The 27,284-nt window shown below is 48.6% G+C and overlaps 1 protein-coding gene across 4 annotated transcripts in view; it reads left to right on the top strand.

Moving 5' to 3' along the window:
* The window catches only part of Frmpd1 (FERM and PDZ domain containing 1), a 167,058-nt gene extending 143,489 nt beyond the window's left edge, over nucleotides 1–23,569 (top strand). For all 4 annotated transcript variants that reach the window (XM_085677202.2, XM_085677203.2, XM_085677204.2 and 1 more), the window contains 10 exons: nucleotides 1,766–1,861; nucleotides 6,560–6,685; nucleotides 8,227–8,346; nucleotides 9,643–9,779; nucleotides 11,100–11,226; nucleotides 11,364–11,459; nucleotides 13,373–13,555; nucleotides 14,257–14,404; nucleotides 17,514–18,326; nucleotides 21,126–23,569. In XM_085677202.2, the coding sequence (XP_085533328.2) occupies nucleotides 1,766–1,861; nucleotides 6,560–6,685; nucleotides 8,227–8,346; nucleotides 9,643–9,779; nucleotides 11,100–11,226; nucleotides 11,364–11,459; nucleotides 13,373–13,555; nucleotides 14,257–14,404; nucleotides 17,514–18,326; nucleotides 21,126–23,443 (4,164 nt within the window). In that variant the 3' untranslated portion in view covers nucleotides 23,444–23,569. The remainder of the gene's footprint in view (nucleotides 1–1,765; nucleotides 1,862–6,559; nucleotides 6,686–8,226; nucleotides 8,347–9,642; nucleotides 9,780–11,099; nucleotides 11,227–11,363; nucleotides 11,460–13,372; nucleotides 13,556–14,256; nucleotides 14,405–17,513; nucleotides 18,327–21,125) is intronic.
* Nucleotides 23,570–27,284: the final 3,715 nt, after the last annotated feature.

Below are 27,284 nucleotides of genomic sequence, written 5' to 3'. Positions count from 1 at the left end.
TATAACGTACAAAGGAGGAAAGCCCCCAAGTGGGAAATCCAAATGAGATTTCTACATGCAGAGCCAGAAATGCAAAATGACAGAAGAGGGGGCTGCTTGAAATCCCACACCTCAGCTGAGTGTGATTTGGTATTGGAGTACATCTTAGCTAGGGTTTCTGTTGCTGGGTTTTAACACCATGGCCGAAAGCAACTTGGAGAGGAAAGGGCTTACTTCATCTTACAACTCCATCACTGAGGAAAGTCAGGGCAGAAATCCAGGGCAGGAACCTGGAGACAGGAGCTGAAGCAGAAAATATGACGTCAGGACTCTGTGTGTGTGTGTGTGTGTGTGTGTGTGTGTGTGTGTGTGTGTGTGTGTGTGTGTGTATTGTAAGCCTTGTAAGTCACAAATTATAGCATAGTTTATATGAACGTGGCTTGGAGAACGCTGTTTGCTGTCAAGTGCCTTCCTCTGGCTTGCTGAGCCTGCTTTGTTATACACCTTAGGACCACCTACCCAGGGAGACACAGGCTGGGTCCTCCCACAATCAGTAATCAAGAGAATGTATTAAGTACTTGTCTACAGTCAATCTGATGGAGTCATTTTCTCAACTGAGGTTCCTCTTCCCAGGCAACTCTAACTTATGACTTGTGTCGAATTGACAAAAGAAACAACCAGGGCTGGAGAGATGACTCAGAGGTTAAGAGCATTACCTGCTCTTCCAAAGGTCCTGAGTTCAATTCCCAGCAACCACATGGTGGCTCACAACCATCTGTAATGAGATCTGGTGCCCTCTTCTGGCCTGCAGACATACACACAGAAAGAATGTTGTATACATAATAAATAAATAAATATTTTTAAAAAAAGAAAGAAAAAGAAAAATTTAAAAAAAAAAGAAACAACCAGGACAGAGTGTGACCCTATCCCTTACCTCCACAGAGAAAAACACGGTATCCAAAAAACAAAACAAAACAAAAAAACGGATATTTCATGCTAGAAAACTCTTTGTTTTCATAGGGGAAAGGTAGGATTTTTATCGGGGGGAGGGGGGACTTCTTGCCCAGTTGGGATTCCTACCCAGATTCTCCATAGAGACACGTAGATACCCCTGGTAGTCTTAGTTCAAATTCTGGGAACTCGAGAATTTCCCAGTGGTTCTCACTTAGTTTCAGCTCAACTCAGAGGTATTTACATCCCCTTAAATGCTTCCCTGCTCCCAGGAATCCTGACTGGCATTGAGCTACCAAAGACTAGCCCTATACCTCCAATCCAAAAGCTCTGTAAGAATGGCAGGGTCTCTTCGAGAGGTGATGATTGGGGTCCGTGGAGGTGCAGGGTTTCTCTCTCTGCCCCTTACTGTTCTATGGCAGAGCTCCAGCAGTAAAATGGGGAGGGGGCTCTAAGGAAGCTTTCCACCTCCACTCCCACCCCTTTTCCACGTCACCCCACACGCAAGGGTCTGAGAATCTCAGAAAGGCCCCTGTGATGAGCGCAGAAGGTGGCACATCAGTCATCAGTTGTGTCCCCGAAGGGTGGCCTGCAGTAGATACACATCAGTGAAGGGTTGTGAGCTCCTGACAGCTCCTGCCGTGCTCTGACAGGGCAAGACTCGCCCCTGCTTTCCTGTCCGCCGAGCAGCCCTCGTGCTTGTTCCTGGACAAAGCAAATCTATCCTCCCTGGAGAAATCCCCAAATGCTAATGAGTGGCAATCTGCGCTCCAAAAATGGCAGAGCCAGACAGCTGGGGACTGGCTCGCCCTAACTCCGCTCTTGTGTTTTCCAGGGGAACTCTCTGCTCTGTATGCCCAATGTGCTCAAGGTGTACCTGGAGAATGGACAGACCAAAGCTTTCAAGTTCGAGGCAAACACAACTGTGAAGGTACTGAGAGTAAACCTGGACCTTTCTTCCTTAGAGAAGTTCCTAGCTCAATGGACGGCCGGACAAGCTTGCCCTCTGTTTGCCTCAGCGCTCTGCCCACTGCGGTCTGAGTGCCCGTGGAAAGATATGTACTTCCTATCTCATTTGGTTCCACAGCCACCCAGTAAGATGGTGTTTCTGTCACTTCCGGCAGGGGAGGGACTCGGGATTCCTAGAGGTAAAGAGGCTTGTTCAAGGTCGTATTCTATCTCCTGTGCCTTCACCCTTAACCAGCAGGCTTCCCTGCTTCTTGTCTCCACCTCCACCAGCTACCCAATTAGCTAGACACCAAGGCAAGATGTGAAAACAAGCCCAGGCCCTTGCGTGTCTTATACATAATAAACTCCCCATTTGAGGTTCTCCGAGAGCGGTTATCGAGTCTGGAGGACTGCAGGAGCCGTCAGTCAAGTTTAGAGAGGGTGTGCACCCCAGAAACTCCGGTCGTCCAGGACAGGGATGGGATAGAAAAGTCATGCTGGTGTCACATAGGACGCGTCCTTCTCGTGCCAGCACCACATCACCCGGGCAGGGAAAAGGAAGTGCGTTTGAGCAGCTGTGAAGGACCACCAAGTTTTCCACAAGGGCAGACGGAGGATGAGGTGCACACTGGGAAAATGGGCGTTATCAATGAAGAACCCAGCGGGAACACAGGCTGTTCTCTTAGGGAAGGGAGGGGAGTAGTCATGGCTCTGATGCCAGACATCACTGTCCAGAGACAGGAGTAATGGCTCTAGTTGTTCTTGAACATGGAAGGAAAAGTCAGAGAGAGGCTGCAGAGAGGAAGCAAACTATTTGAGTTGTTTTTCAAAACGCTAAAAAGCATAAGAGTGTGGTGGTGCACGCCGTTAATCCCAGCATTCGGGAAGCAGAGGCAGGTGCATCTCTGTGAGTTCAAGACCAACTTAGTCTATGTTGTGAGTTCCAGGACATCTTACACAAACAAATAAAAGACTGTAACACACGCACACACACACACACACACACACACACACACACACACACACACACCCAGACACACAAAAGTGGAGGATTCATTAAGGAGCCTACCCCTTTAGGGGCAGAAGAGCAGGTAGAGGTGGGATGATGTGGTTGTAGGTTATAGATGGCAACCAAGACACATGCACTTGTACAAGAACACACACGCACACACATACATATACACACGCATGCACCTAGGAACGTACCTAATAGTTTGCTCTGGTACAATCCTTTCTCAGTTTCTCAAGATCCTCCAAATTCTCCCCTGTTTCTACTGTAGTGTCACTGAGAAGATAAAACCCTTTGCAACCCAGGAAGCTCCAGGCCACTGGAGGAACGAGAGGGAGAAATGGCTGTGTTTCGTTCATGCCAGCCGCTCTGCTCAGCTCTTCCTCGTGTCCTGTCTAACTTAACATCTGGCTAACCCTGGGAGATGACTCTCAGCTGCTGAGCCCCGGGCTGGGCTGGCCTTTCTCCCCCGTTATTTTGCTTCGGAAGGGAAGTTTTGTGAGTGAATTAAGCAGGGTTCTACTTCTGTCACCTTCGATCAAAGTAGTATGGATGAGGGCAAGTAAGCCTTCCGTGACAGCCACACATACCTTGAGGGGGTTTACAATAAAAGTTCACATCAGAGGAATTAAGAAGATGGAGTTATGACAGCGAGCAAAGACTCAACCAGTATAATCCTGGCTAATCTTATCTCCAGCAGCCGAGTTTTATAAAGCAAGTCTTTTAGGTGGGTATAGACAAATCCAACCAGCGAAGAAACGAAAGCCCACATGAGCTCATTGGGAACTTCTCCTGTCCACTCCCTTACCAAAGCAAGCAAGGAAATTCTTTATTCTCCCTGTCTTTCTCTCTTTTAGTTTTTTTTTTCAAGACAGGGATTCTCTGTGTAGCAGCTCTGGCTATCCTGGAACTCTCTTTGTAGACCATGCTTGCCTTGAACTCACTGAGATCTGCCTGCCTCTGTCTCCCAAGTGCTGGGAGTAAAGGCATGCACCACCACACCTAGCAGTGTGGGGGGGGGATCCTTTTTGGAACCAAAGATATAGCTCAGTTAGTAGAATTTTTGACTCACTGACATGAATCCCTGGGTTTAGCCTCTAGAGCAACGGTTCTCAACCTGTGGGCCACAACCCCTTTTGGGGGTTGAATGACCCTCCCACAGGAGTCGAATATCAGATATCATGCATGTCAGGTTTTTATATTATGATTCTTAACAGGAACAAAATTACACTTATGAAGTGACAACGAAAATCATTTTATGGTTGGGGGTCACCACAACATGAGGAACTATATTAAGGGGTCACAGCATTAGGCAGGTTGAGAACCACTGCTTAAATCCACATGATAAAAGACCAGACAATAAATGTTTGAGGGCCATCAGGTCACTTACTCAGCTTTCCTATCATAGTGACTGGCATGACCTTGTTCTCATGAATTTAATGACAAAGTCATCAGTGATCTGGGTTTGTTCCATGGCTGTGGTTCGACATCTCCTCTCTGGATGGAAGGTGGCAGACAACTGGGTGGCAGGAGGGCCCATTGGACAGCACGTTACCAAGACAGGAAATACGTATGTGCTTTCAAGGCAAGGGGAAGATGGGAAAAGGACTGGCAGAGTTAAGCCATAGGCTTGCCAACCAGCCAGAAAGCAATAATATGGACCAGTGAAGTGCCTTCCCACCTAACCTGACAGCCTAAGTTTGAGCCTCAGAGTCCACCATGGTGGAAGGAGAGAACAGATCTCCCTGCCAGTTGACCTCTGACCTCCACAGGCTCACTGTGGTGTGGTGTGTGCCCAGCTACAACCGTGCACAGAAAATGAGTGAATGAAATGTAACAAAATAAATTTTTTTTCATAAGTTGAGCAGTTAGTCTGCAATGCCAAAAGTGTATATTTCATAATTGTAGAGTTAAGAGAGAGTGATGGGGCTTTCTTTCATGGCACACACAATGCCTGGCACCCAGCAGGTGCTGAGTTAATGCTGTGGAATCACAGAAGCAGTCACCCCCTTCGGGACTCAGTCACTGGTTTAGTTGTGGAGAGTGATGGGACAATAATGAGAGGACTGGGAGTCAGGGGTTACAGGGAGGGAGCAGGCAACACTTTCAGGTTTGGGGCTTACTAAGTCTGAGGTTCTAACAGGAGCTCTATAGTGCATCCACGGTCACTCATCAGGGGGCACTATGCTGAGCATCTCCTAGGCCCCAATACTAGCATAGAACAAACCCCGATTGTGCTGGCTAGTTCTCTGTCAGCTTGTCAGTTGAGGGATCCTCAACTGAGAAAATGCCTCCATAAGAGCCAACTGCAGGGCATTTTCTTAATTAGTGATTGGTAGGCGAGGAAGGCCCAGCCCATTGTGGGTGGTGCCATCCCTGGGCTGGTGGTCCTGTGTGCTACAGAAAAGCAGGCTGAGCAAGCAACGGAGAGCAAGCCAGTAAGCAGCGCTCCTCCATGGCCTCTGCATCAGCTCCTGCCTGTGTGAGTTCCCGTCCTGACTTCCTGTGATGATGAGCAGTGGTGTGGAAGACTTAGCCAAATAAACCCTTTCCTCCCCAGCTTGCTTTTGATCAAGGTGTTTATCACAGCAACAGAAACCCTGACTAAGACTCCAGCACAGATGAGGTTTGCACTGGCAGAGTTGCTGTCTGTTAGGGTAAAAGGTAATGAGCAGGAAAAGAAATGGTAGAAGTGAGCGTATGTAGAACACTGAGCACCCGGGAGTGTCCTAAGTGCCTTCTATGGGGAAATGAATTCACAGCGGTCCCATTGCTGGGTGTTGATGCTCTACCAATACTTCCCGGTGCAGAGAGAAGAAGCAGTGTGTCCATGAACACACAGGGAAGTAAGGATGAGCAGTCTCAATCTAGAACCCGTTCATATGCCTGCTATACTGTCTTCTATGAAAAGAGCATGATTTATTAAAGACATGGACATTAAATAATGATGGGGGTACTGAACATGCCCCAGGAGCTGGGGACCTAGGTCAGCTGGAGAGCTCTTGCCTAGTATGTGTGAGGCCATAGGTTCAATCCACAGAATGGAAAGCAAACAAAGATGGCCCCTAGAACTGAGAATGATAGACAGAGTGTCATTTAGTCACAGTAGCCACACAGTATCTCTCTGAAGTGGTGACATGTGAGCTAAAACTTGAAGAGAGTGAAACAGCCCTGTGAGGAATGAGGGAAAATTTGTGTAAATCAGAGGGAACAGCATGTGTGAGTTCCTGAGGCATTCACCATGACGGGGGCCATTGGAGAGAAAGGGTGAGCATGGCCTGGCCGCCATCAAACCTTTGCACAGCATTGTCGGCCGGCCCATCGTGACAGCCTCCCTGGCAGTCTGTAGGCATTGCTTCCTCCCTTTCAGAAGAAACTGAAACCAATTTCTCTCAGTCACATGAGGTAGCTGGTAGGATTCTGTCCAGGAAGCAGTTGATATGAGGCAAGAGACTGGAATCTCCCTTGTGCTGCACCCGCTGAAGAAAAGCTAAATAGGCTGGTGCTGTGTGGTGCAGGGCGTAAAGGTTCAACGTGGGACCTGGGTCCCTGCCTGTGTTAGGAGGGGACGCAGCAGCGTCAGCTTCTCCCTCCCAGATGCCGTGGGGGAGCTGTGAGAAGGCTCGGGAGTCTGCCCACTCATCAGGTGACCCTGTTCCCCTCTGCTGCCAGGACATCATCCTCACAGTCAAGGAGAAGCTGTCTATCCGAAGTATCGAGTACTTTGCGCTGGCCCTGGAGGAGCAGTACAGTGTCTCCCGCCTACACCTACTGCATGAGGAGGAGCTCATCCAGCAGGTAGGAGGACCCACCTGCTCTGGGGCGGCCAAGCTCCTCAGCCACATTGGGCTGGGGTCTTCTGCACTCACTCAGCCTGGGGATAGCAGGGCAAGACTCAGGCACGGTTTGCATCCAGAGTCCAAGACACCCATCTAACAGATGTGGAAACAGAGGCTTATCTGGGTAAGGTGGCTGTTCCCCATCACATATCTGATAAAGTCTTTCGCTTCTGGCTCTGATGATCTTTCCTGGTACTGGCTGTCTCAGAACTGCTAGGGGACATTGGTAGTTATGTCCAGAACCGCTTTTGTGGCACTTGCCCCACTGAGCTGTACCCCCCGTGATAGGACAGGTCAAACAGCCAATCCATCTGTGCTACCCAATCCTTTGATTGTGCAAAAAAATTGGTGTCCTGACTTTTTCAAGTCAAACACAGGTCTGTTCAACAAACCATTGTAGGGTGTCTACTATGAAAAGAGCAGTAAACACTCTATGGTTGGGAAAGGGAAGGGTTTCTTCAGCAGGGGAATAGAATGGGAAGCCTTGACCTTGGAAGTCATTCAACCTTCCTCATTACAAGTAAGTTATGACCCAGCCACCATTCACCGACTGCTGCAAACCTTTTTTAATTAACATATATTTTTAATTAATATATATATAGCTGTATAAATATATACTTGCATTTGCATTGGTAAGAAAATCATACTAAATCCCCCAACATAGTTTATGTGGGGGAGGGTAAGGTATAGAATGGTACAAACTCCATCTTTTTGTTTTGTTTTGTTTTTCGAGACAGGGTTTCTCTGTAGCTTTGGAGCCTGTCCTGGAACTAGCTCTTGTAGACCAGGCTGGCCTCAAACTCACAGAGATCCTCCTGCCTCTGCCTCCCGAGTGCTGGGATTAAAGGCGTGCGCCACCGCCCTTGCTACAAACTCCATCTTTACTTGTGGACGTTGATATTCATGTGCATTCCTTTTCTCCTGGCTGTGATAAAATCCCCGGTAGAAGCGACTTAGGCGGACAGAGAGGATTATTTTATCCCAGAGTTTAGGAGTCATCACTGGGGAAGACGTGGCAACAGGAGCATTTCTCCATGGTGGTGGGAGCTTGTGGCAGCTGGTCACAGTGTGGTTAGCCGATAGGAAACAGAGAGATTGCAGGCCGAAGCAGACCGAGATATACCCCCAGAGTTTTGCACCCCTGTCTCAGAAACCCACTCTCCAACCAGGCCCCACACACTGTCTCCCAAAAATAGCCCTGCCAACTGAATTGCCCAAATGTTTAAACGTGTGCTGGACAGTGGGGGGTTCACACTCAAACCACAAAGTGAGGAGTCCTCAGCTGTCCCTGGGAGGGTATTGAGATGGACAGGGGTTCCTCTGACAGAAGAAGTATCACCCTTTTGAATCTTACACGTTTTATACCATGGGAAAGAAATCATGCAGAGAGAGAAGTCTGGGGAAAGACGGGAATAGACCAGGGCCAACTTTGCTCTCTTTTCCCTGTGAGCTGCCTTATAGAGAGCCCCGAGATCACAGTATCTTCTTTCCCCTGGGCAGGTGGTGGAAAGGGAAGAATCACAAGACTCCCGCTGCCTCTTCAGGGTGTGCTTTGTCCCCAAGGACCCCCTGGACCTGCTGAAAGAAGACCCGGTGGCTTTTGAGTATCTCTACCTGCAGGTGACTGGGCTGGGCTACCTGGGATGACAGTGTCCTCAAAGATGCAGGCTGGGTTATTCTGGGTTGGTGGCCGCTAAACAACTCTCCCAGAGGAATTGTATTTTTCTGGGGACAGTGAGTCCCATTATCCCTTCCAGGGTTCCTGCTCCGAGTTGCTGTAATGGGAGATTTGCAGTAGACTAATCAAATTAAGGCTTAGTCCTCAATGTAGATAATACATTTTTTCTAATACTATTAAGCATTGTTATCGTTTCCATTTTTATTGCGGAACGGGGCTTTAGTGCTTCAGAAACTCATGTTAGAGATGATGTAACTGGGTCTTAGAAGGAGCATGCATCTGAGGTCCCCACATAGTAGTTGAGTCATTCCTAATTGCTTCCTTTCGTTCCTTCTTTTTTTCTCTCTTTGTTTTTTCTTTTTTTATTCTTTGTTCTTCTTTCCTTCCTTTCTTCTTTTTTCTTCTTCCTTCCTTTTTTTTCTTCTTTCCTTTTTTTTAGTTGTTTGTTTGTTTTTGTTTTTCGGGGCAGTATTTCTTCTTTGTATCCCTTGCTGTTCTAGAACAGGCTCTGTAGACCAGGCTGGCCTCAAACTCAGGGATCCACCTATCTCAGCCTCCTGAGTGCTGATATTAAAGGTATGAGTCACCATGCCTGGCCAGAAACCTGGTTCTTTGACTCCCAGCCTGGTCCTGCCCTCTATTGCCTGGACTGAGATTAATTTTGTTTTTATTTGGATGGTAAGAGTCATGTGGGAGGTGTTACCAGTTCACAGAAGAGGCAATTCAGTGTGGTAGATTGACTAGCCCAAGTCTTACCGAAGTGGTACCAGGAAATAATGAAGCGGCCTCATTACCACCAATGCATTATATCTGCATTTATATAATACTGTGTGCTTTATGCTTGCATTCCTGCATATTGTCTTTTCTATTCAATGTACATTGGTGTGAGGGTGTCAAATTCCCTGGAACTGGAATTACAGACAGTTGTGAGCTTCTTTGTGGGTGCTGGGAATTGAACCCCGGTTCTCAGGAAGAACAGTCAGTGCACTTAACAACTGAGCCATTTCTCCAGCCCATATTGTCTTTTCTAAACCCCACAGAAATCAAGAAACGTAGATCAGATAGTTAGTATGCACTTAACAATGGAAGGCCCCGAGCTCAGAGATTCTTCATGTAACTGAGGTCACACAGCCAAGACTGCAAAGCCGACTGCTGGCCCTGCTGTCTTTGGCCTGAGAGACCAGGAGGCACACTGTGCATTCTCTTGTCGCCCAGCCATTCTGTGCAATCTCTTGCAGAGCTGCAGTGATGTGCTCCAAGAGCGCTTTGCTGTGGAGATGAAGTGCAACTCTGCTCTCCGGCTTGCAGCCCTGCACATCCAGGAGCGGATTTATGCCTGTGCCCAGCCACAGAAGATCTCATTGAAGTACATAGAGTGAGTGGCGGGGGGGGGGGGGGCGACAGCTGTGCCACCTTTGTGACTGCTGACTCCTAGCCAGGATGGCCAGATGCCACAGAAAGCTGATACCCACCCGTCTGCCTTTGTCTCTCTGTCCATTTCCCTCCATCCAACCTGGCTCCCCCATCCAAGTAGAAGACCCTGCCACAGGCGATGGCACAGGGTCCCTTTGGAAATTTCCAGTCCCTAGAAGGAAATCTGAGGCAGTCAGTTGACAACTTCTAAGGGCAGGGATGTCTTCCAACAGGTGTGAGCAAACTGCTGTTGCATTATCCCCTCCTCCCCCAAATGGGGAGGTTTCAAGTCCTAAGATCCAAGCACCTCTTGATTCTTAGCGCTGAGAGCTAACACCCTGTTATTCTAAGTCCCTCCCAGGCCTCAGCTCTAGCTTGTCTACGCATCCAAATCCCATGGAGAAATAAAATTTTAAAAATAGAACAGCTCCTTGGTTCTACCCCTGGTATAGGAGCAACTTTAGGGGGCTTCTGAGGCTTCTAGGCTAATAACATTCTAAAGTTTAGCTTTGGGGATGGACAGGTGCTGTCCGTTGCAAGGGTGTTTGGGCAGCAAACATAGCTAGTGATAGAGAGCTTGCGTGGCATAGGCAAGACGCTGGGTTTGTCCCCTAGCGGAGGGTGGGAAAGTTGTTCTTATGTAGGCATGATCATTCCACGTATCTTGTTACTAAAAGGACTGAGGGCAGACCTGTGGGCCGGCTGAGCGGTCGAGGTGCCTGCTACAAACCTGACAGCCTGAGTTCCATCCCCAGGACCCAGAGTGGAAGGAGAGAACTGATTCCCACAAGTTGACCTCAGGTCACTTGACCCATGAATACACTTGCTAAAATGCACCATCTCAGACTCTCCTTAAAAGTTTGACTTAGTATAGGCACACAATTAAAAAAAATTAAAAGATTGAGAACTTCTGCTTTGATTCATGAACTATCATACAACAACACCAAGACCAGTTAGTTTCCATAGTCGGGAGGTCCTAAACGCGGAATATGAATGATGTGTATCGTGTGTCTTTGTGGCGGGGGGGACCTCCACTCTCTCTTACTCTCCCTTTATAGAGAAATATACATATATAGATATAGACAGATACCCCTTCATCTTTCTTTCTCTTTCTGTATCTGTACCTCTGTCTGTCAGCCTGTCTGTATTCCTCCCACTAGAGAAAGGAACACGGAACTGCTGTGTACTCAGGACTCTAGATCTGAATGACATGTCATTTGCCCTTCATTAGAACCATGTGCATTGTAAACATAGGCCCCCTTGCCTCCAATGTCTCCCGCAGGAAAGACTGGGGGATAGAGAATTTTATATCTCCAACTTTACTCCGAAATATGAAAGGCAAAGACATCAAGAAAGCCATTAGTTTCCACATGAAGAGGAACCAGAATTTGCTAGAACCCCGACAGAAGGTAAGGTGACCATAACCTCTGCTGACCCGCCCAGTAATGTGTTGTGAAGCTTTTGGGGAAATTTTCAACATTGCCTGGGTTTTAGGCAACTGAATTAACTCTGGTTTCAACACTTTTTTTTTTTTTGTCTAATAAAGCAACTTATTTCTGCTGCTCAGCTACGCTTAAATTATCTTCAGATCCTTGGGGAACTCAAGACATATGGCGGGAAAGTGTTTAACGCTACCCTGATGGTATGTACCAGACCACCGTGGGCTCCTGCTTGCTCGGGATCTTGACTGCTTACAGATTGGTGGATATTTATCAGGCACTGGCTTTGTGTATGGAAAATGTTAGGGGGAGGAAGAGCTGAATTAGTTTCGATTTCTGCCATCAAAGATAAAATTAGCTGTCCCACAAGACAAGGTCGTGAGGCAGGGTATGGCCCCTGTTGTGGGGTGGGAAGATGGATGCCACCGTTGCTAATAGTCTGGATCCGAGGAAGAGAAGGCTTTCAGATGGCTGGACGGGGCCTGAGTCAGAATCGGAGAAAAGCACCGGGATGAGGTCTGTTGTAAGCGGCACCCATGGGAGTTTAGATGCATAAGGGCAGCAGGAAAATGGGGCATGATGGATGAGAATGTGGGCTGGCTGCCAGGCTGGGCCCCGATGGTGCAGAAAAACGAACAGAAGCCTCTGCCCTGAGCCCCTCCCTCCTGCTTCCTCTGTGGAGACTCAGTGCTCATGGTGTGGCTTAAAGGACTCAACTCCATTGTGCCACCAGCCCCAGGACTTGCCAGCTCAGAACCAACTGGCTGGTTGAGGTTTTTTCAAGAATAGTAAGGAGAAAATTCAGAGGTTTTGTGTATTTTCTTATTTTCAGTGATGGAACAATCCAGTCAGACTGCTGGCCTCACAGCACAGACAGAAGGGGAGTGGGTAGTTGGAGAATGGAAAAGGGGCAGAATCTGTGTGTGAGGACAAGGCCCCAATGGTGGGAAAGACACTAGATTTCAGAACAGAGGGCTTTGAAGAGACTGGGAAAGCTTCTAGTGTTCACACAGGCTCTAACCCTCCTACCCCAAGCCTGCCTTTACTGGTCCCAGGAAAGCTCGGCCAGTTAGACAGGACTGGCTTGGGCCTTGAGTACAAATACGGCTAATACCAACTCTACCGTCAAAGAACTCAATGTGTAATATGAAATCTGAGCATAAGTAATTGAAATAAGTAAGATGCGCCCAGTGTTCTTGGAGGCATACAAAAGTGGTGTAGGCTCCGCACAGAGGACAGAGGCTGTCCAGGCTGTCCAGGCTGAGGAGGCTGAGGCTTCCCTAGGCATAAGATGCTGTTGTTTTGTTTATTTTGATTTGTTGAGTCAGGGTCTCATGTATCCCATGCTGACCTCAAACTTGCTGTATACTGGAGGACGGCCTGGAACTCATCCTCCTGCCTCTGTCTTCTCGGTGCTGAGATTACAGGTAGCGCTACTAATGCTGGGTGGCTGTGGGTTTTGGTGGGAGCATTTAAGGAAGGGTCAGGACTTCTGTGAGTAATGATGAACGTGAGATCCCGAGAGAGGAATGCAGTCTGAATTCAGACACAAGGGTGACAAGGTGAGGTGACAGTTATTTGAGAAGTGACAGTCCTCTGTTAAAAAGACTTAGGCAGGGCTCTGAAGAAATGGCTCATGGGTTAAGAGCATGCACTCAGTTCCCAGCACCCATATCAGGCCGCTCACAATTGCCTGCAACTTTAGTTCCAGGGAATTCAACGCCCTCTTCTGGCCGCCATGTTTACTGGACTCATGTACACAGAGATACACATAATTTTAAAATTGTAAAAAGTCAACTAGAGAATTTATAGGAGATGGATTTATTTTTTAATTCAGTTGTAGGTGGGTCCCATGCTGAGGCATTGTCTTGGGGAATGATGATGAGGGGCTAACACAGGAAACAAACTTGGCAGAGAGAGAAGCCAGGTGTGGCACACACTGTAATCCCAGCACCCAGGAGACTGTAGCAGGAGGACCATAAATTTGAAGCCAGCTCATGCTACACAGCAAAACCATTTCCAAAACTACCAAAGAAAAATTTGTCAAAAAGAGGCCACATGCAGAGTGTTTTCACAAGCTTGCGAATAGACGCTAATTGCCTTCTCTCTTCTGCAGTTACAGGACAGAGAGTCCTACATTGCCCTTCTAGTCGGAGCCAAGTACGGCATCAGTCAGATTATCAACAGCAAACTCAACATCATGTCCACGCTGGCGGAGTTTGCCCACATCAGCCGCGTGGAGCTGGCGCAAGAGTCTGAGAAAGTGAGCATGGTCAAGGTCTATCTTCAGGATGTGAAGGTAACAGAGGAAGAGATTCTGAATTTGGCCTCTGGGATTTGGTGTGGAGATTATTCTAGGGTAGTTAATATGGGCTTTGAGTGATAATGAAGTCCACTGTTTATATAACTGGCAAAGCAGAGCTGTCTCAAGTGGAGTATGGCAAACAGGATGCCTCGTCCTGTGAGGATCCTGGAAAGGTTTTGTTCTATTTGTTGGGCTATGTGTTTTATCGATGAAAAATTCTGGACCTAGAGTTTGTTAGGTGGAAGTTAAAATGGATAAATAGTTCAGGGTACCTCCTGAGCCTTTCTGAAGGGTTCTACATTCACTATTCCCTCCTTTGGTTTCATCCAGTGTGCTCAAGAGTGTCCTCTGTCTTTACCACTCTTTTCTTCATTCTCTACTCAGTCCTCCTCCTTTCCCTGTGACAGCTCAGATCATTAAGGGACTAATTGTATGAATGAGTAGGGTGGGTGGGGCAGCTAGGGTATGGTGGCATCAAGGAGAGAAAGGATGAGGGACCCACAGTGTGTCAGGGTCCACATGCGTGTTTATGTGCATGCTTGGTCGTTTAGATTTAGCTCCTCGATGTGAAAATGTGGGCTACTTGGGGCCAGTCTGTGTACCACGGTTGAGTACACTTATTATCTCTCTTTGGCCCCGTAGGCCTTGCTGTATCTCCGCCATCTACAAACAGAAAGGTTCTGTTTGCCTCACAGGTTCTGACTCTGTTGCTGGAATCCAACAGTGCAAAAGACCTGGCGTGCTTGATTGCTGGCTACTACCGGCTGTTTGTGGACCCGGCTCACTCAGTTTTCCTCTGGTCTGGAAACAGACAGCAGATTCACCGAGTGTCTGCTGAAGAAGGTGAGATGCTGAGTCTTTTCCCCAGAAAGGACAGGACCATTTATTTCCAACCACGCATTTGATCTTTGTTGGATATTAGAATCTTCAAGATTCTCCTAAATGGAACGCTAGAAGGTCTCTGATTCCCGCCAAGTTTCCCACAGTCATCTCTAAGGTCCATTGTATCTTATTTCTTGGCAAAAGAAGGTGTCCCTTTCTCAGGAGAATGACTTGGTCTCACCTTTGCACTCTTTCTCATTCTCTTGTTTGTGACAGAAAGTCTCAGCCTTATATAGTTAGAGGAATGGGGCACCTGGGGACAAAAGAGACTTAAAATTATGCCATGTAAAGAATGAATGGGGGGGGGCTGTTAAAGGGCAGGGAAGAAAAACAGGTTCCCAGGTGGCTTCCATGTCAGCTGTTGTATTGATGTAACTTTTCCGGGGGCGTCCTAATAAATGTTTAATAGCTGCCGCTGCAGGGGGAAACCCCCGAGCTGAGACAGTTGCCTAACTCTCCTCCCGTCACCCCATTTCAGACTGCCAACATGCTAGACGGAGGTAGGCAGAGTACCTTACCCTTATATGGTGTTTCCTCCATGCGGGCAGAATAGACAGAGATCACCCCAGGAGAACAGATGGTTGGGAAGTGAACCATAGCCGTCCATGACATCTGTGGTGGCCACAAGGGATCGATCCCCACAACGTTGGAGCTTACTGAAATTCACACATGTTCAGTCCTTCCTATGAAATGGTATATAATTTATAACCTGTACACGGCCTTGCATATGCATTAAGTAAAGCGCTAAGTTACCCACTGTGAATGTCATGTATGTGTTTCATACAGAGAATGGTCCGTGAGAGCCGTGCTTTCGGTTTTGAATGAATGAGTTTATTAGTCTATAACAAGCAAAAGTAAAAGAGCAAGATAGCAAGCAATCAGTATATAGTAGGACATCAGATTTGGCGCTTACATCACCCAACAGGAATGACTGAAGAAGCCCTGTAAAAATAGCCATCTGGGGCCAGGCGTGGGGCACACACCTTTAATGCTGGCACTTGGGCGACAGAGGCAGACCTCTGTGAGTTGGAGAACAGCCAGGGCGGTCACACGGAGAAACCCTGTCTTGAAAAAACAAGCAAACAAAAAGTCTTCTGAGGACCACCCTGATCGATAAAGAATGTGCCGGGCTGTGTATTCTCTGTGGAGGAGCTTCTTGTTTCTCGCTCCCACTACCCATGTTCTTATGTCAGGGGATAAACAATAGTAATCTTGGTTTGAAACAATCTGCCTTCTGGCTGTCCTCAAGGACACAGTTTTTCTAAGACCCCTGGTGGTTTGCTCTTCTCCTTTCTCCCTGTGACTGAGCTTGGGGCCAGACTGACCCAGGGAGAGTAGTTTGGGGGGAAATTCAAAATAAACATGTTTGGGTGGGGCCATCTCTTGTTTCCTGGGTCAGCACTCAACACAAGTGCACATAAGCACATGACAATTTACTGATGTGATTTATATTACAGTCAAATGTTCTGCCACTAATCTATACCCCCGTAGATTATATTATAGTGTGCCATTATCATCCTGTGCTGTTGAGAGAATCATAGCAGGAAGAAAGGTTTATACATGTTCAACATGGATGCATTTTACTCTAAATATTTTGAGACTATGGATGGATGCATCCACACATAGAAACCTACAGATTTGGAGGGCTAACCGTAGTAAGGAAGTGATGCACTTTGCTTATGTTGCCTGTAGCAAGTCTGTCCCACCAGCAAGCTCTCAAATAAACACAGGGAGACTTCTTATTAACTATGAAAGCTTGGCTGATGGCTTAGGCTTGTTTCTAACTGGCCCTTGTAACTTAAGTCAGTCCACACTTTTATTAATCTGTGTTCTACCATTTTGTTTGATTTTTTTTTTTATTCCATTGTGTGTCTGCTTCTTTCTGTGTCTGTTAGGTTTCTCCGCTCTTCTCCTTCCCAGCATTCTCTCTGCCCCGAAAATCCTGCCTAGCTCTTGGCCATTTAGCTTTTTATTAAACCAATCATAGTGACATATCTTCACACAGTGTAAAGGAGTATTCCACAGCAGTTTCCTTTGCTTTGCCAAGCATCTGTGATCACACAGAACACGGTGGGAGTGCTGCTGTTTTGGGGGGTGATGGCGGGAGGAGCCACCACCATGTCAGAGACGGTGGTATAGAACACCTTAGAGCTAAGCACATAAAAAAGGAAAGATCATTTGAAAAGAGGAATCATGGAGGCACAGCATGAGAAGGTTGGAGAAGGCTGCGGAGGGCCACCAGTCTGCTGAGGTACTGACTGGCTTCAGTCTGCTGGGATCTGGACCGGCCATACTGTGAGGGCTGTGACTAAGGTGGGGTCAGAGCCGCAGTGTGAGAACACACTGTGAACCGGATCAGGGCTTTTCTGTAGTAGGAACAACAGGGCCACACTCTGAGACTCTTTGCCCCTCATGAGGAGCTTCGGCTCTTCCCTGTAGGGAGGAGAAGCCAGCAAGGCGGGGGGGGGGGGGGCGGTCACGCGGTGTACAGAGATGTTTTTAGGAAATTATTCCAAGGCTAGTTGGAGAAAAATAGGAAACCTAGCCGAATGTTGCTTCTCTCGATCCTTTCAGTCTTCCCAGGTACCCACCGCTAGATACCTCTGCTCTCCTAATTGGTCCACTGCAGCAAAGGGTCTCTGAAGCCCCTAGCAGCCTCAGGCCCCACTCCCTTGCTGCCTCACTCCATATTAAGGGTAGGTTAAGGATCTATTTTGCGTATTACATTGGGTTCCCTGTGTAATTTTGATGTTCAAAATTACAGGACAAGGGAGATGTTTGAGGAAAGGCTAAGCACACAAGGGAGATCCAGATGAATATTCACCAATAGGCAGATAGGTCTCCTTGGAAGAAGAGATGGACTCATCCTATGTCCGTAGGTGGCTCAGACGGATGGGGAACAGGTAACCCAATGATGTGGCATCTTTGGATCTTGTGTCAGTCAATCTGCTGTGATTTGGGTCGATTACTGTCTGTCTTTTCCCTCCAGCAGGGTGACAAGGGAACAGGATACACAGCCATCTGTCAGACTTCGAGGTCAGTTTGTAACTCTGTGTCCCATTTGTCCTAGGCTACGAGTCTAGGGCCTGCAGTGACTCGGAGGAGTCCTCGGAGATGGATTGCGTGCTGGAGCCCCTGTCTGACCGACGCCTGGTGAAGCTGAGCCTCTGCAGACCATTCCTTAGAGAGGAGCAGCCCCCTGGAGACAGTCCCACCCCCGAGGTAACCAGGAGCGGCCCGAGCTCCTGCGGGGCCAGCAGCATGACGGACAGTGCTGAATCCGAGGCGTCTGACTCAGCCAACACCGAGAGCCGAGGCTGCAGGACCAGTGGCTCCAGCGAGTCCGTGGATGCCCTCGAAGAGGATGACTTAGATGCCTGCTCCTCCAGCGGGACCGGCTTCTTTCACTTTGGCCCACCAGGCTTCTCCAAGGGTCTCGATACCAACAGCCAAGAGGAAAAAAACAGGATCGAGACCAGCGGTTTCCTGTGTTTACTGGACCTGGCCCAGAACGCCAACCCTCAGTGCCTGAAGACAGAGTGTCCCCAGGGCCTAACTTCGGGGACCTGCAGCTGGGGACCAGAACTGAACATGGGCAGGCTAGACCCCCGGCTGTATGAGGGCAGCCGGACTGACTACTACAGCCTGTGTTCCAGCATCTCCCCAGGCAGCCACCTGAGCGACAGCTCGGAGAGCTCAGCTTCCCGCCAGGGCGCTGCACCATCACCCTGGTGCCAGCAGGGCTGGATGGAGGCTCAGCCTGGCTCCATGCTGGAAGCGCTGGCCCTGCACCCACTGGCAGCACGGGCCTTTGAGGATGGCAGCTCAGAGGAGGAGTTCTATGATGCCGCTGACAAACTCACACCCCCAGACACACTCTCAGGTGAGCCCCTCCCACGTCCCAGCTTCCGAGAGCCCAGGGCAGGCTTGGATCCGTGGACGAAATTACAGACATCATGGCCTGAGTCAGGGCTGCAAGGGGAGTTTAGAGAACTGTGGGCCAGGGTTGAGGAGAGGTATTCATCCCACCGTGGAAAGCTTCCCAGAAGAAGTGTCAAGTGAGCATCAGGAGGACAGAACTTGCAAAAAAGGAATGGAGCACCCAATAGAAAGAGTGGCTGTGCTACTGCAGATCCTAGGAGCAACAAGACAGGCCGTCAGTGATATCTGACGGCCTTTGTGGAGTCTGTGGGTCCCTGATATCAGAAGGGTGGGGATCTGTTGGCTGGGTTCCTCATATAGCTTCCAAAAAAAGATTGTGGAAAAAAATTAACTTATGATGCACATAAACGAAACACCAATACAAAGTCTTTCCACACAGATAGACTTGCCGAGCTAACCAGAAAATCTTGCAAGACACACACATTCACACATACTTTCTTACACTCTGTTTCCTGGCTCTGAGCTCTGAGACAGCCTCAGCCCCAGCCCCCTCTGTGCCTCTCTGATACTGCCCTCTAGTGGTTGCTCTTGACAGAAACGCCAGCTCAGCTCCTGAGGGCAGCACCCTGTGAGGCTCTCTGTGGTGGCCTCTGCCTGCCCCCCCCCATCCCCTGCATCTCTGCAGGCCTTTGTATCTGCGACCATATGATCCTCAGCTGCTACCTTCCATCAACGGTCTAGTCTCAATCGAGGGTTCTGTTCTGCAGGGAACATTTTCCTTGTTTACCAGAGCAGAGATAGGTGCCCATCTCGCAGGTTGTTCCCGTGAGCACAACCTCAGTGGCTCAGTGCCTGTGCCTCGGGACTGCCCGCAGCTATATACTCACTTGCACCGCTGTATAAAGGCTCCTTGCGTGTGCATGGCACCTGGGCATCATTGCTGAGTGAATGAGTGACATCACCACCCTCTTGGTTGACTTGATTTTTGTTTGTTTGTTTGTTTGTTTGGAGCTTTTGTTTTTTTGTTTTTCCTGTTGTCTCACTGTGTCCCAGAACTCACTTTGTAGACCATAGGAACAGAACAGCAATGGGTTTGCCGCAGTAAAGCCCACAAGCACCTCTGGCTAACATCCTGCTGGATTCTCCCTGACCCCAAGCTAGCCCTTATACTAGGAGCAGGGTGAAGGGTGTGGCTGGGACTTGCAGATGGGACTCTTTTTTGGGGACCTAGTTCAAACTTAGGTCCATGTGAGGCACCTTTTCACAGGGAGGGAGGGGGTCAGTGTGCAAAGCACAGAGCCTAGTACTGGGACTCTTGTACGTGAGTTTCAGTCTAGCACCTGACACACCAAGCTCCATCAAAGGGTATTGGTAACCAAGACAGCTCCTCCCAAACATAGCAGCACATCAGAACCACCCGAGGAACCTTGTTTAAAGTCTGTCAGTTCCTCAGCGTTAACCTTAGCAGTTCCGACTTTGGAGGTCTGATGGGTGGCCTAGAATTTGGTAAGATTTTCAGTATCATGCAAGCAGATTGGGAATGTTTGATCTGAGTCCCCACTAACATGGGATCCTGATTTCCTTCTGCCCAAATCCCAAGACCCTTTCACACAATGCTTCTCTTGAGAGAGAGCATCCCAGTGTGTGCGAACCCCTCATGACTGACTGAGGGTCAGGGTTCCTGTTTGTCCAAAGAAAGCCCCCCTCCCCCTGCAACTTCACATGCAAGATAAAAGTAGCTACAGAGGCAGCAGTAGCTATGGGCTGGAGTTAGCATCATTCAGAAAAACTTGAAGAGCAAAGAACCTTGAGATTTCCAGCAAGCCTGAAGAACTAGGCTCGGATATGGCTGGTAGCCAGGCCAGGAGTCTATGCAGCAGAATTGGTCAGCTGTGTTGTCAGGGTACTGTGGCTGCATAATGACTTCTCAATAATAATAACTATTATTAACAGTTACTGAGTTACAGTCTTGATATGTATGTAGCCCAGGCTGGCTAGAAACTCAAATATATAGCCCAGGCTGGCCTTAAACTTGTCAGGCCTCCTGAGTGATAAGATTATAGACATGTACCATCACACGTGGTTTTATATTATTCTTAATTTTTAAATGAGTTTTATGTGTATAGGTGTTTTTCCTGCATATATGTTGTAGAGTGTGTGTGTGTGTGTGTGTGTGTGTGTGTGTGTGTGTGCAGTGTCCCCAGGGTCCAGAAAAGGGTATCAGATCATTTGAAACTGGAGTTACAGATGGTTGTGCGTAGACATGGAAGATCTGGGAATTGAACCCAAGTCCTCTGGAAGGGCAGCCAATGCTCTTAACTGCTGAGCCATCTCTCTCTAACACCCTTTTAAAATGTGTGTGTGTGTGTGTGTGTGTGTGTGTGTGTGTGTGTGTGTGTGCGCAGTTTGAAATTCCAGAGGATTTGTAGCTAACTGCCTGGACTATGAATCTTGTCACTTAGGTATTGTAAATTGATATTCTATGGTTTGAGAGCATGAGTGTTGGGGTACTGGGGTACTTGCCCAGCATGCATAGGGTTTGATCTCTAGCACCACCGGTCTTCATCAGACTGTATGAGGAGATGTTGTCTCCTGGAAAGAAGCTTATGGTGCTGTGACTAAAGGTTATAAACAGGTCTTGGACAAGCCACATAACAAATGTCTACTGCAACCATCATTCCCACCTTTCAGATGAGGCGACTGTAGGGCTTGAGTTCAGGCAAGTCTTCGTGCTTGCCCAAGTATGGGCAAGCCTCTCTGCTGCTATGTACTTAGTGATTTTTCTTGTCTTGACTTGCAGGGCCCAGAGCTGCCAATCTTAGTGCCGAGAGACTGCAGGATCAGTCTAGAACCCATGGCTCAGAGGAAAGCCTGCATCCAGGACCAGAGGGAGGAGAACCAAGCAGACGGGGAGGGGTGAAGAAGTATGCCAAGACTCTGAGGAAAAGAAGGTCCTTCCTACAGACAGACCACACCTCCCAGGTCTCCTTCCCCCTGGAGCCATCAGCCTCCCAAGAGAACATGGATGAGGTTTGCTACTATGACAGAGAGCCCTACCTGACCCTCACTGCACCCTCCCCAACTGTGTCCTCCCTGCAGGACATGCAAGGTGAGCCAGGCCTCCTGGAGACCAAGGCCTTGGGGTTGCTGGCTTCCCTGAGGGAGACAAAGAACAAAAATCCAGCCTCCAGGATCATGGAGATGGAGCCAGAGACCATGGAAACCAAGTCAGTTGTCGACTCCCGAGTGTCTTCTATCTCTGCCATTCGCCTCCGAATTGACCCCAGCAATGCAGAGAATCTTGAGGCTCCCCCTGTGGCCCTCACCGTTGACAACTCCTCAGCAAGCAGCCCTCACAGCCCTCGCTCTTCCGACCCAAGTTCTTCCAACCCACAGGATGCTCAGATCAGGCCTTTCCAAATCTTATCTCCCTTTCAAGACCTAGATGGTACCACCCCCAAAGAACTCCCCCCAGAGCCTGAGAGCAGCACCTCCCCTCACTCTAGCGCTAACCCTAATTCAGGCAGCCCAGGGCCACATCATGTCCCTCCAGGAAACACATTAGAGCAGGAAGGGGTCCAATCAGAAATGGAATTGGGATCTTTTTTAATAAAGCATATACAAGAAGTTACCCCCAGATTCAGAGGGTCCTTGTCTCCTGGGGATGGGACAACACATGGTACCTGTGGCGTGGGTTCAGAAGGGACTGCCTTTGCTTCCAAAGAGGGAGAACGAGGACAGTGGTCTTTGGGAAGTGACAGTGAAGTTACCTACAAAAATGGACCCACCTTATTTCAGGAAGAATTTGGGAAGGACTCAGATAATGTTCCACTGGCTCTTGTTAGTGCTCCAGCTGGCGAAATAGTCGGCTCCCTCTCCTCGGAGACTCCTGGAACATGGACAGACCAGACCCCGTCCTATTCCCTCAAAGACTCCCCAGGGAAGGAGAGAGAAGCCATAGACCAGACCTGCCCAAAACAGGAACTATTGGCAGAATTGGACTTGGGCCCTGATTTCTTAGTTGGGGAGCAGACCATCCCATCAGCCTTCCCTCCAGAGAGGGTCAAGGCAGAGCAGCTTAACCCTGTCATAGGGGAAGACACAACCCCTATGGACACTCCTCAGCAAATCTGTGTCCAGACAGTACCTTCCCTGCCAAGACTTTCACCATGTCAAGAGGAACCCCGCTCAGCAGATTCAGGCCATGGCTCACCAGCAGACAGCAAAGGTGACAGTCCTATCATTTGCCTTCCACCTGAGAGGTCTTTCCTGTGCTTTGCCCCAGAGAGCCACCCTGAAGACTCCACCAGTCTCAGCAAGGCCACCTCCTTGGGTTTTGCTGGCATGGATGAAGTGGTGCCTGCCGGGATTGGCATAGAGCATTGCAGATGCCAGTTCTCCTATGCCACGTGCTTTCGAGGCCTGCAGCCTGAGACAGAGGAAGAAGACGGAGACCCAAAGACACATCCTGTTGCCCCCCTTACCTCACCACCTTCTGCAGGAAGCCAGGTGACTCTGCCTTGGAGGTCAGCCCGTGCCTACAGCTGTACCACTCCCCTGCCCAGGAAAAGCCATGTCTGGCCAGAGTACTGCTCCAGGGCTCTGAGACAGATGAAAACTGCCCCTGCAAGTGCCCCCGAGGGCTTTGTCCAACTCACAGAGAGCCTGCTGGAGCTACAGGACATTCTAGAAGCTTCCTGGGGCGCTGGGAACAAACACCCCACCGACACGTGCACCTGGCATTTTTCAGAAAGCCGGAGCCGCCTGTGCATGGGCTCCCAGAAGCTCCTGTCCAGCTGTCAACATGTGATCAGAATGGACCAGTCCCCTGAGGAAATGCAGGGGGCTGTGCGTGTCACCTTCCAGCACCTGGTCCAGCTGGCTGGGCTCTGCTTCCAGTTCACAGACTGTAGCCGCTGCTCCACCCGGCACAAGGAAGTGGCCGGGAACCTGAGGGACGTGGTTTATACCTACCACCAGTTTGTGGAGGCCGCAAAACTGACCTGTGAGAGAGGCTACCATGACCTCAGTGTGAAACTCTTGGCTCGCCAATGCACGGCCCTGACAGCTGCTGTCTTCTGTTTGACCCAGAAGTTCCGGGCATCCACCGCTCTGTGAACAGGTCACCTACCCCAGGCCCCTTTACCCTGCCAGGAAAGTCCTCCAAGGAGCCTCCTCTAGTCCACCCACCCACTTCAAATGTTTACTGTGTAGAGTATTCGAATAAACTGCTGCTTAATCTTAGCCTGCCGTGTTCTGAGTGGTGATAAATTTGGATTAAAAATGTTCACTCAAGCCGGGCAGTGGTGGTGCACGCCTCTCAGCCTACCAGTCTCGGGAGGTTGAGACAGGTGGAGCTCTGTGAGTTTGAGGCCAGCCTGGTCTACAGAGTGAGTTCCAGGACAGCCAGGGATATACACAGAGAAACCCTGTCTCAAAACCAAACAGAAAACGTTCACTCATTCATTCAACAGACATCTCTTCCTTTGCACCGGGCCTGTACTAGGAACCTGAGGAACAGCAGGCTGTATGACACAGCCTTTTCCTCCCTGGTCAGAATGTGCTGGCATATAGGTGAGTAGATGGCCATCCAACCAGCAGGCATCAGGCAAAAAGAAGTCTCAGATTTTGTCCCAAGAACTCAGGAGTTGCCGAAAAACAGTCTTGATTCCCCTGTTACTTCATTGTGGCTCTCACTTTCGCAAACAGGTGGATACGTGTGATACTGGTAGATTCAAGCCTCCAAATCTGAAGTTGCAGCACCTGGACCAGAGCAGAGACCCGATAGTTTTTCTTGTTTGCCTCTCTGCTGCAAGCATAGATTGCCACTAGGTGGCAGTAAATTCCCTAGCCGCTCGGTCACCCACGTGCAGGAATCATCTGTGTTTTTTCCGAAACTGTACCCCTGACTCTGGCATCCTGTTTTAGTTTTTAATATTATAAGGCAAACATTAAATCCAGGAATCAAAGTTGTCATTATTGGACTAATATTAGGGCAGAAGAAATATAGTCAGTTCTTTTCTCCCTGGCCATCATGGGCATGGACAAGCTGCTAAAACCCTTCTTGTTTGGAGTTTTCTCTCCTGAATATGAGGAGGCTCATATTGTCCCCTTGATAGGGCAGAAATCTAGGAAGCAATATAATAGATTGTAAGTATTGCTAACACAGTGGTCCGTGTCTCTCTTAGTCTGAAAGTTGTACCCCCCAACTCACTCAACACCCCCGCCCCTACACACACACACTGTTTTCCCAACCCAGACAAACCCATTTCAAGATTTCTTTGGGGCAACTTTTGGTCTGGCTTTTCTTGGTTTGGTGGCTTATTCTGGGTCTTCAGAGGTCATCAAAGAAGTCCTCTTTCCCTCCTGTTACTGACAGACTGTGAGGTCAATGCTCTACCCCTATTAGGCACCTGATTTCTGGCTTTGCCCAGCAGAAGCAGGATGAGGGACGAGTCAGTCATGCCAAGCTCTCTCCAGGAAGAAGGGAAGCCATACTTGGGCAATGAGAGGAACACATGTCCCTTCCATCCCACTGCCAGCTACTTGTCACCTGTAAGTAGTTAATCAGCGTGTGTATCGGGAGAAGATTCGTTACCTTAGAATGGTGCTTCTTAGAACGCTTCTAATAAACTTTAAACTTTTTATTTATTTATTATTTATTTTTGGTTTTCCGAGACAGGGCCTCTCTGTGTTGCTTTAGAGCCTGTTCTGGAACTAGCTCTTGTAGACTAGGCTGGCCTCGAACTCACAGAGATCCACCTGCCTCTGCCTCCTGAGTGCTGGGATTAAAGGCGTGTGCCACCACTGCCCAGCTAAATTTTAAACTCTTGAATACAACTTTGAAGTGATTTCATGACTGAAAAGTAACAGGGCACCAGGCTAGAAACAAGTTGCATAGTGTGAAACATCGGAACCTTTGCTAAGAATGGCCTCTGAAGGCCCAGAATGAGCCACCAAACCACATTTGACCAGACAAGAAAAGCCAGACCAAAAGTTGTCCCAAAGAAATCTTGAAATGGGTTTGTCTGGGTTGGGAAAACAGTGTGTGTGTGTAGGGGCGGGGGTGTTGAGTGAGTTGGGGGTACAACTTTCAGACTAAGAGAGACACGGACCACTGTGTTAGCAATATTTACAATCTACTATATTGCTTCCTAGAATTCTGCCCTATCAAGGGGACAATATGAGCCTCCTCATGTTGAGGAGAGAAAACCCAAAACAAGAGTTTGAGCAGCTTGTCCAAGAATAGGTTATATCTGTGGGCAGGATCTTCACGTTCACCGTGAGTTCACCCAGGACTGGATCCTGACAGACCTGAACCATATTTGAGTCCAATTAGCTAGAACCCACACTATGCCAGAAGCTTTATGTAGATAGCTTGAATACCTTTTAAAATATGCCATTCTACATTGTTATACATGTTTAACAGTTCCATGAGAAACAGATACAGAAAGGAGGAAGATCAAGCCTACAGCTGAGGCACGTGTCTCCACCTTTCTTTGGTTGCTCTTTTTCCCTGTGCATCCCATGAGGAAGAGTAAGGTCCAGACGTGGTAGGAAGCTCTCGGTGCTCATTGAGACGCCACAGCGCGGGGAAGGCATTCTCTCACACTGTCTTTGATACACTCCATACATGAGGCAGGCGAGGAGAGAGCCCAGTTTTAAGAGTTCTTGATGTAGGCTTGATGACCCCTAGAGCTGGAGAACGGCAAAGCTCCGGGTCACCGAAGAGAAGGCACGTGAGACTTGTAAAGGGAAAGGAATCTTTGGAGACGGGAATTGTCAGGGAAGGGTCTCTGTAAGAGGCATTACTAATTAGGACTGGGGTGACAGCAGGAATTTGTTGAGTACCATGTGTCAGGCCGTGAGATTATGTAGGGTTTAGATGTCAAGAAAGAAAAAATAATTCTGTTAGTCAGAGTCTACTATACAGGGATAGCAGGTAAAACACTCGTGAGCACAGTGAATATGGGATCCTCTTTTTTTTGTCATTTTATTTATTATCATTATTTTGGTTTCACCACGTAGCTTTGGCTGTCCTGGAATTCACTATGTAGATATGTAGACCAGACTGACCTCGAACTTTAGAAATTCACCTGTCTCTACTAAGATTAAGTGCTGAGATTAAAGGCATGCATCAACACACCCAGCTCTCAAAGAACTTCTGATTAGTAGGAAAGACAAAATTTCTGACATGGAGACTTTTGAAAAAGATCAGATGAGCCAGTCTTACCCAGTATGACCAGAAGGTTGTTCTGAATGGAGACAATTTAAGGGGAGGCTTAAAGAGCAAGAATCAGGGACTGCAGAGATGGCTCGGGGGTTAAGAGCACTTGCTGCTCTTGCAGAGGTACAGGGTTCCATTCCCAGCATCCACATCAGGTAGCTCACAACAGCCAATTCTTGGGGATTGGACACCTTCTTCTGACCTCCATGGGCACTTGCATGGCACACAGAATAACAGGCACACATAGTCACGTAAATAAAAACAAACTTTTAATGATCATCTTTAAAACCCAGCTGTGTTTAAAAAAAAAAATGAGAGGAGGGGGACTAGAGTGTGCAAATGCCATCGGTGTGTTTAAAGCCTTGGGAGACCAGAGCAGATAGAATTGGTAAGCGACAGGACCGGGTGGTGCAAGGCCTTGGGGACAGGGTCGAAGTTTACTCCACCCAGGTGCCACTGGAAACGGCAGAGGCAGAGGCGTCTTTGGGGCAGCAGCAGCAGCTCTAGGAGTGAAGGCAGCAGGAAAAGTGGGAGAAGTGGGGTGACACCAAAACATGAGGACAGAGGGGAGATCAGTATGGCTGACTATGAGGCAGAGGGACCCGTGGATGTGAGCACATCTCTAAAAGCATCGAAGGCCGCTTGACCCACTTTTCAAGCTGTGCCAAAGCATGCCCGCGGCGAGTAGGAAGCCAGAGTCAGCAGGGAACAAAGACTTGGTAAAGCTGGGTC

This window comes from Myodes glareolus, chromosome 16, assembly GCF_982192425.1.
Source record: "Myodes glareolus chromosome 16, mMyoGla1.1, whole genome shotgun sequence".
Lineage (NCBI taxonomy): Eukaryota > Metazoa > Chordata > Mammalia > Rodentia > Cricetidae > Myodes > Myodes glareolus.
This window is presented reverse-complemented; position numbering and strand designations above follow the sequence as displayed.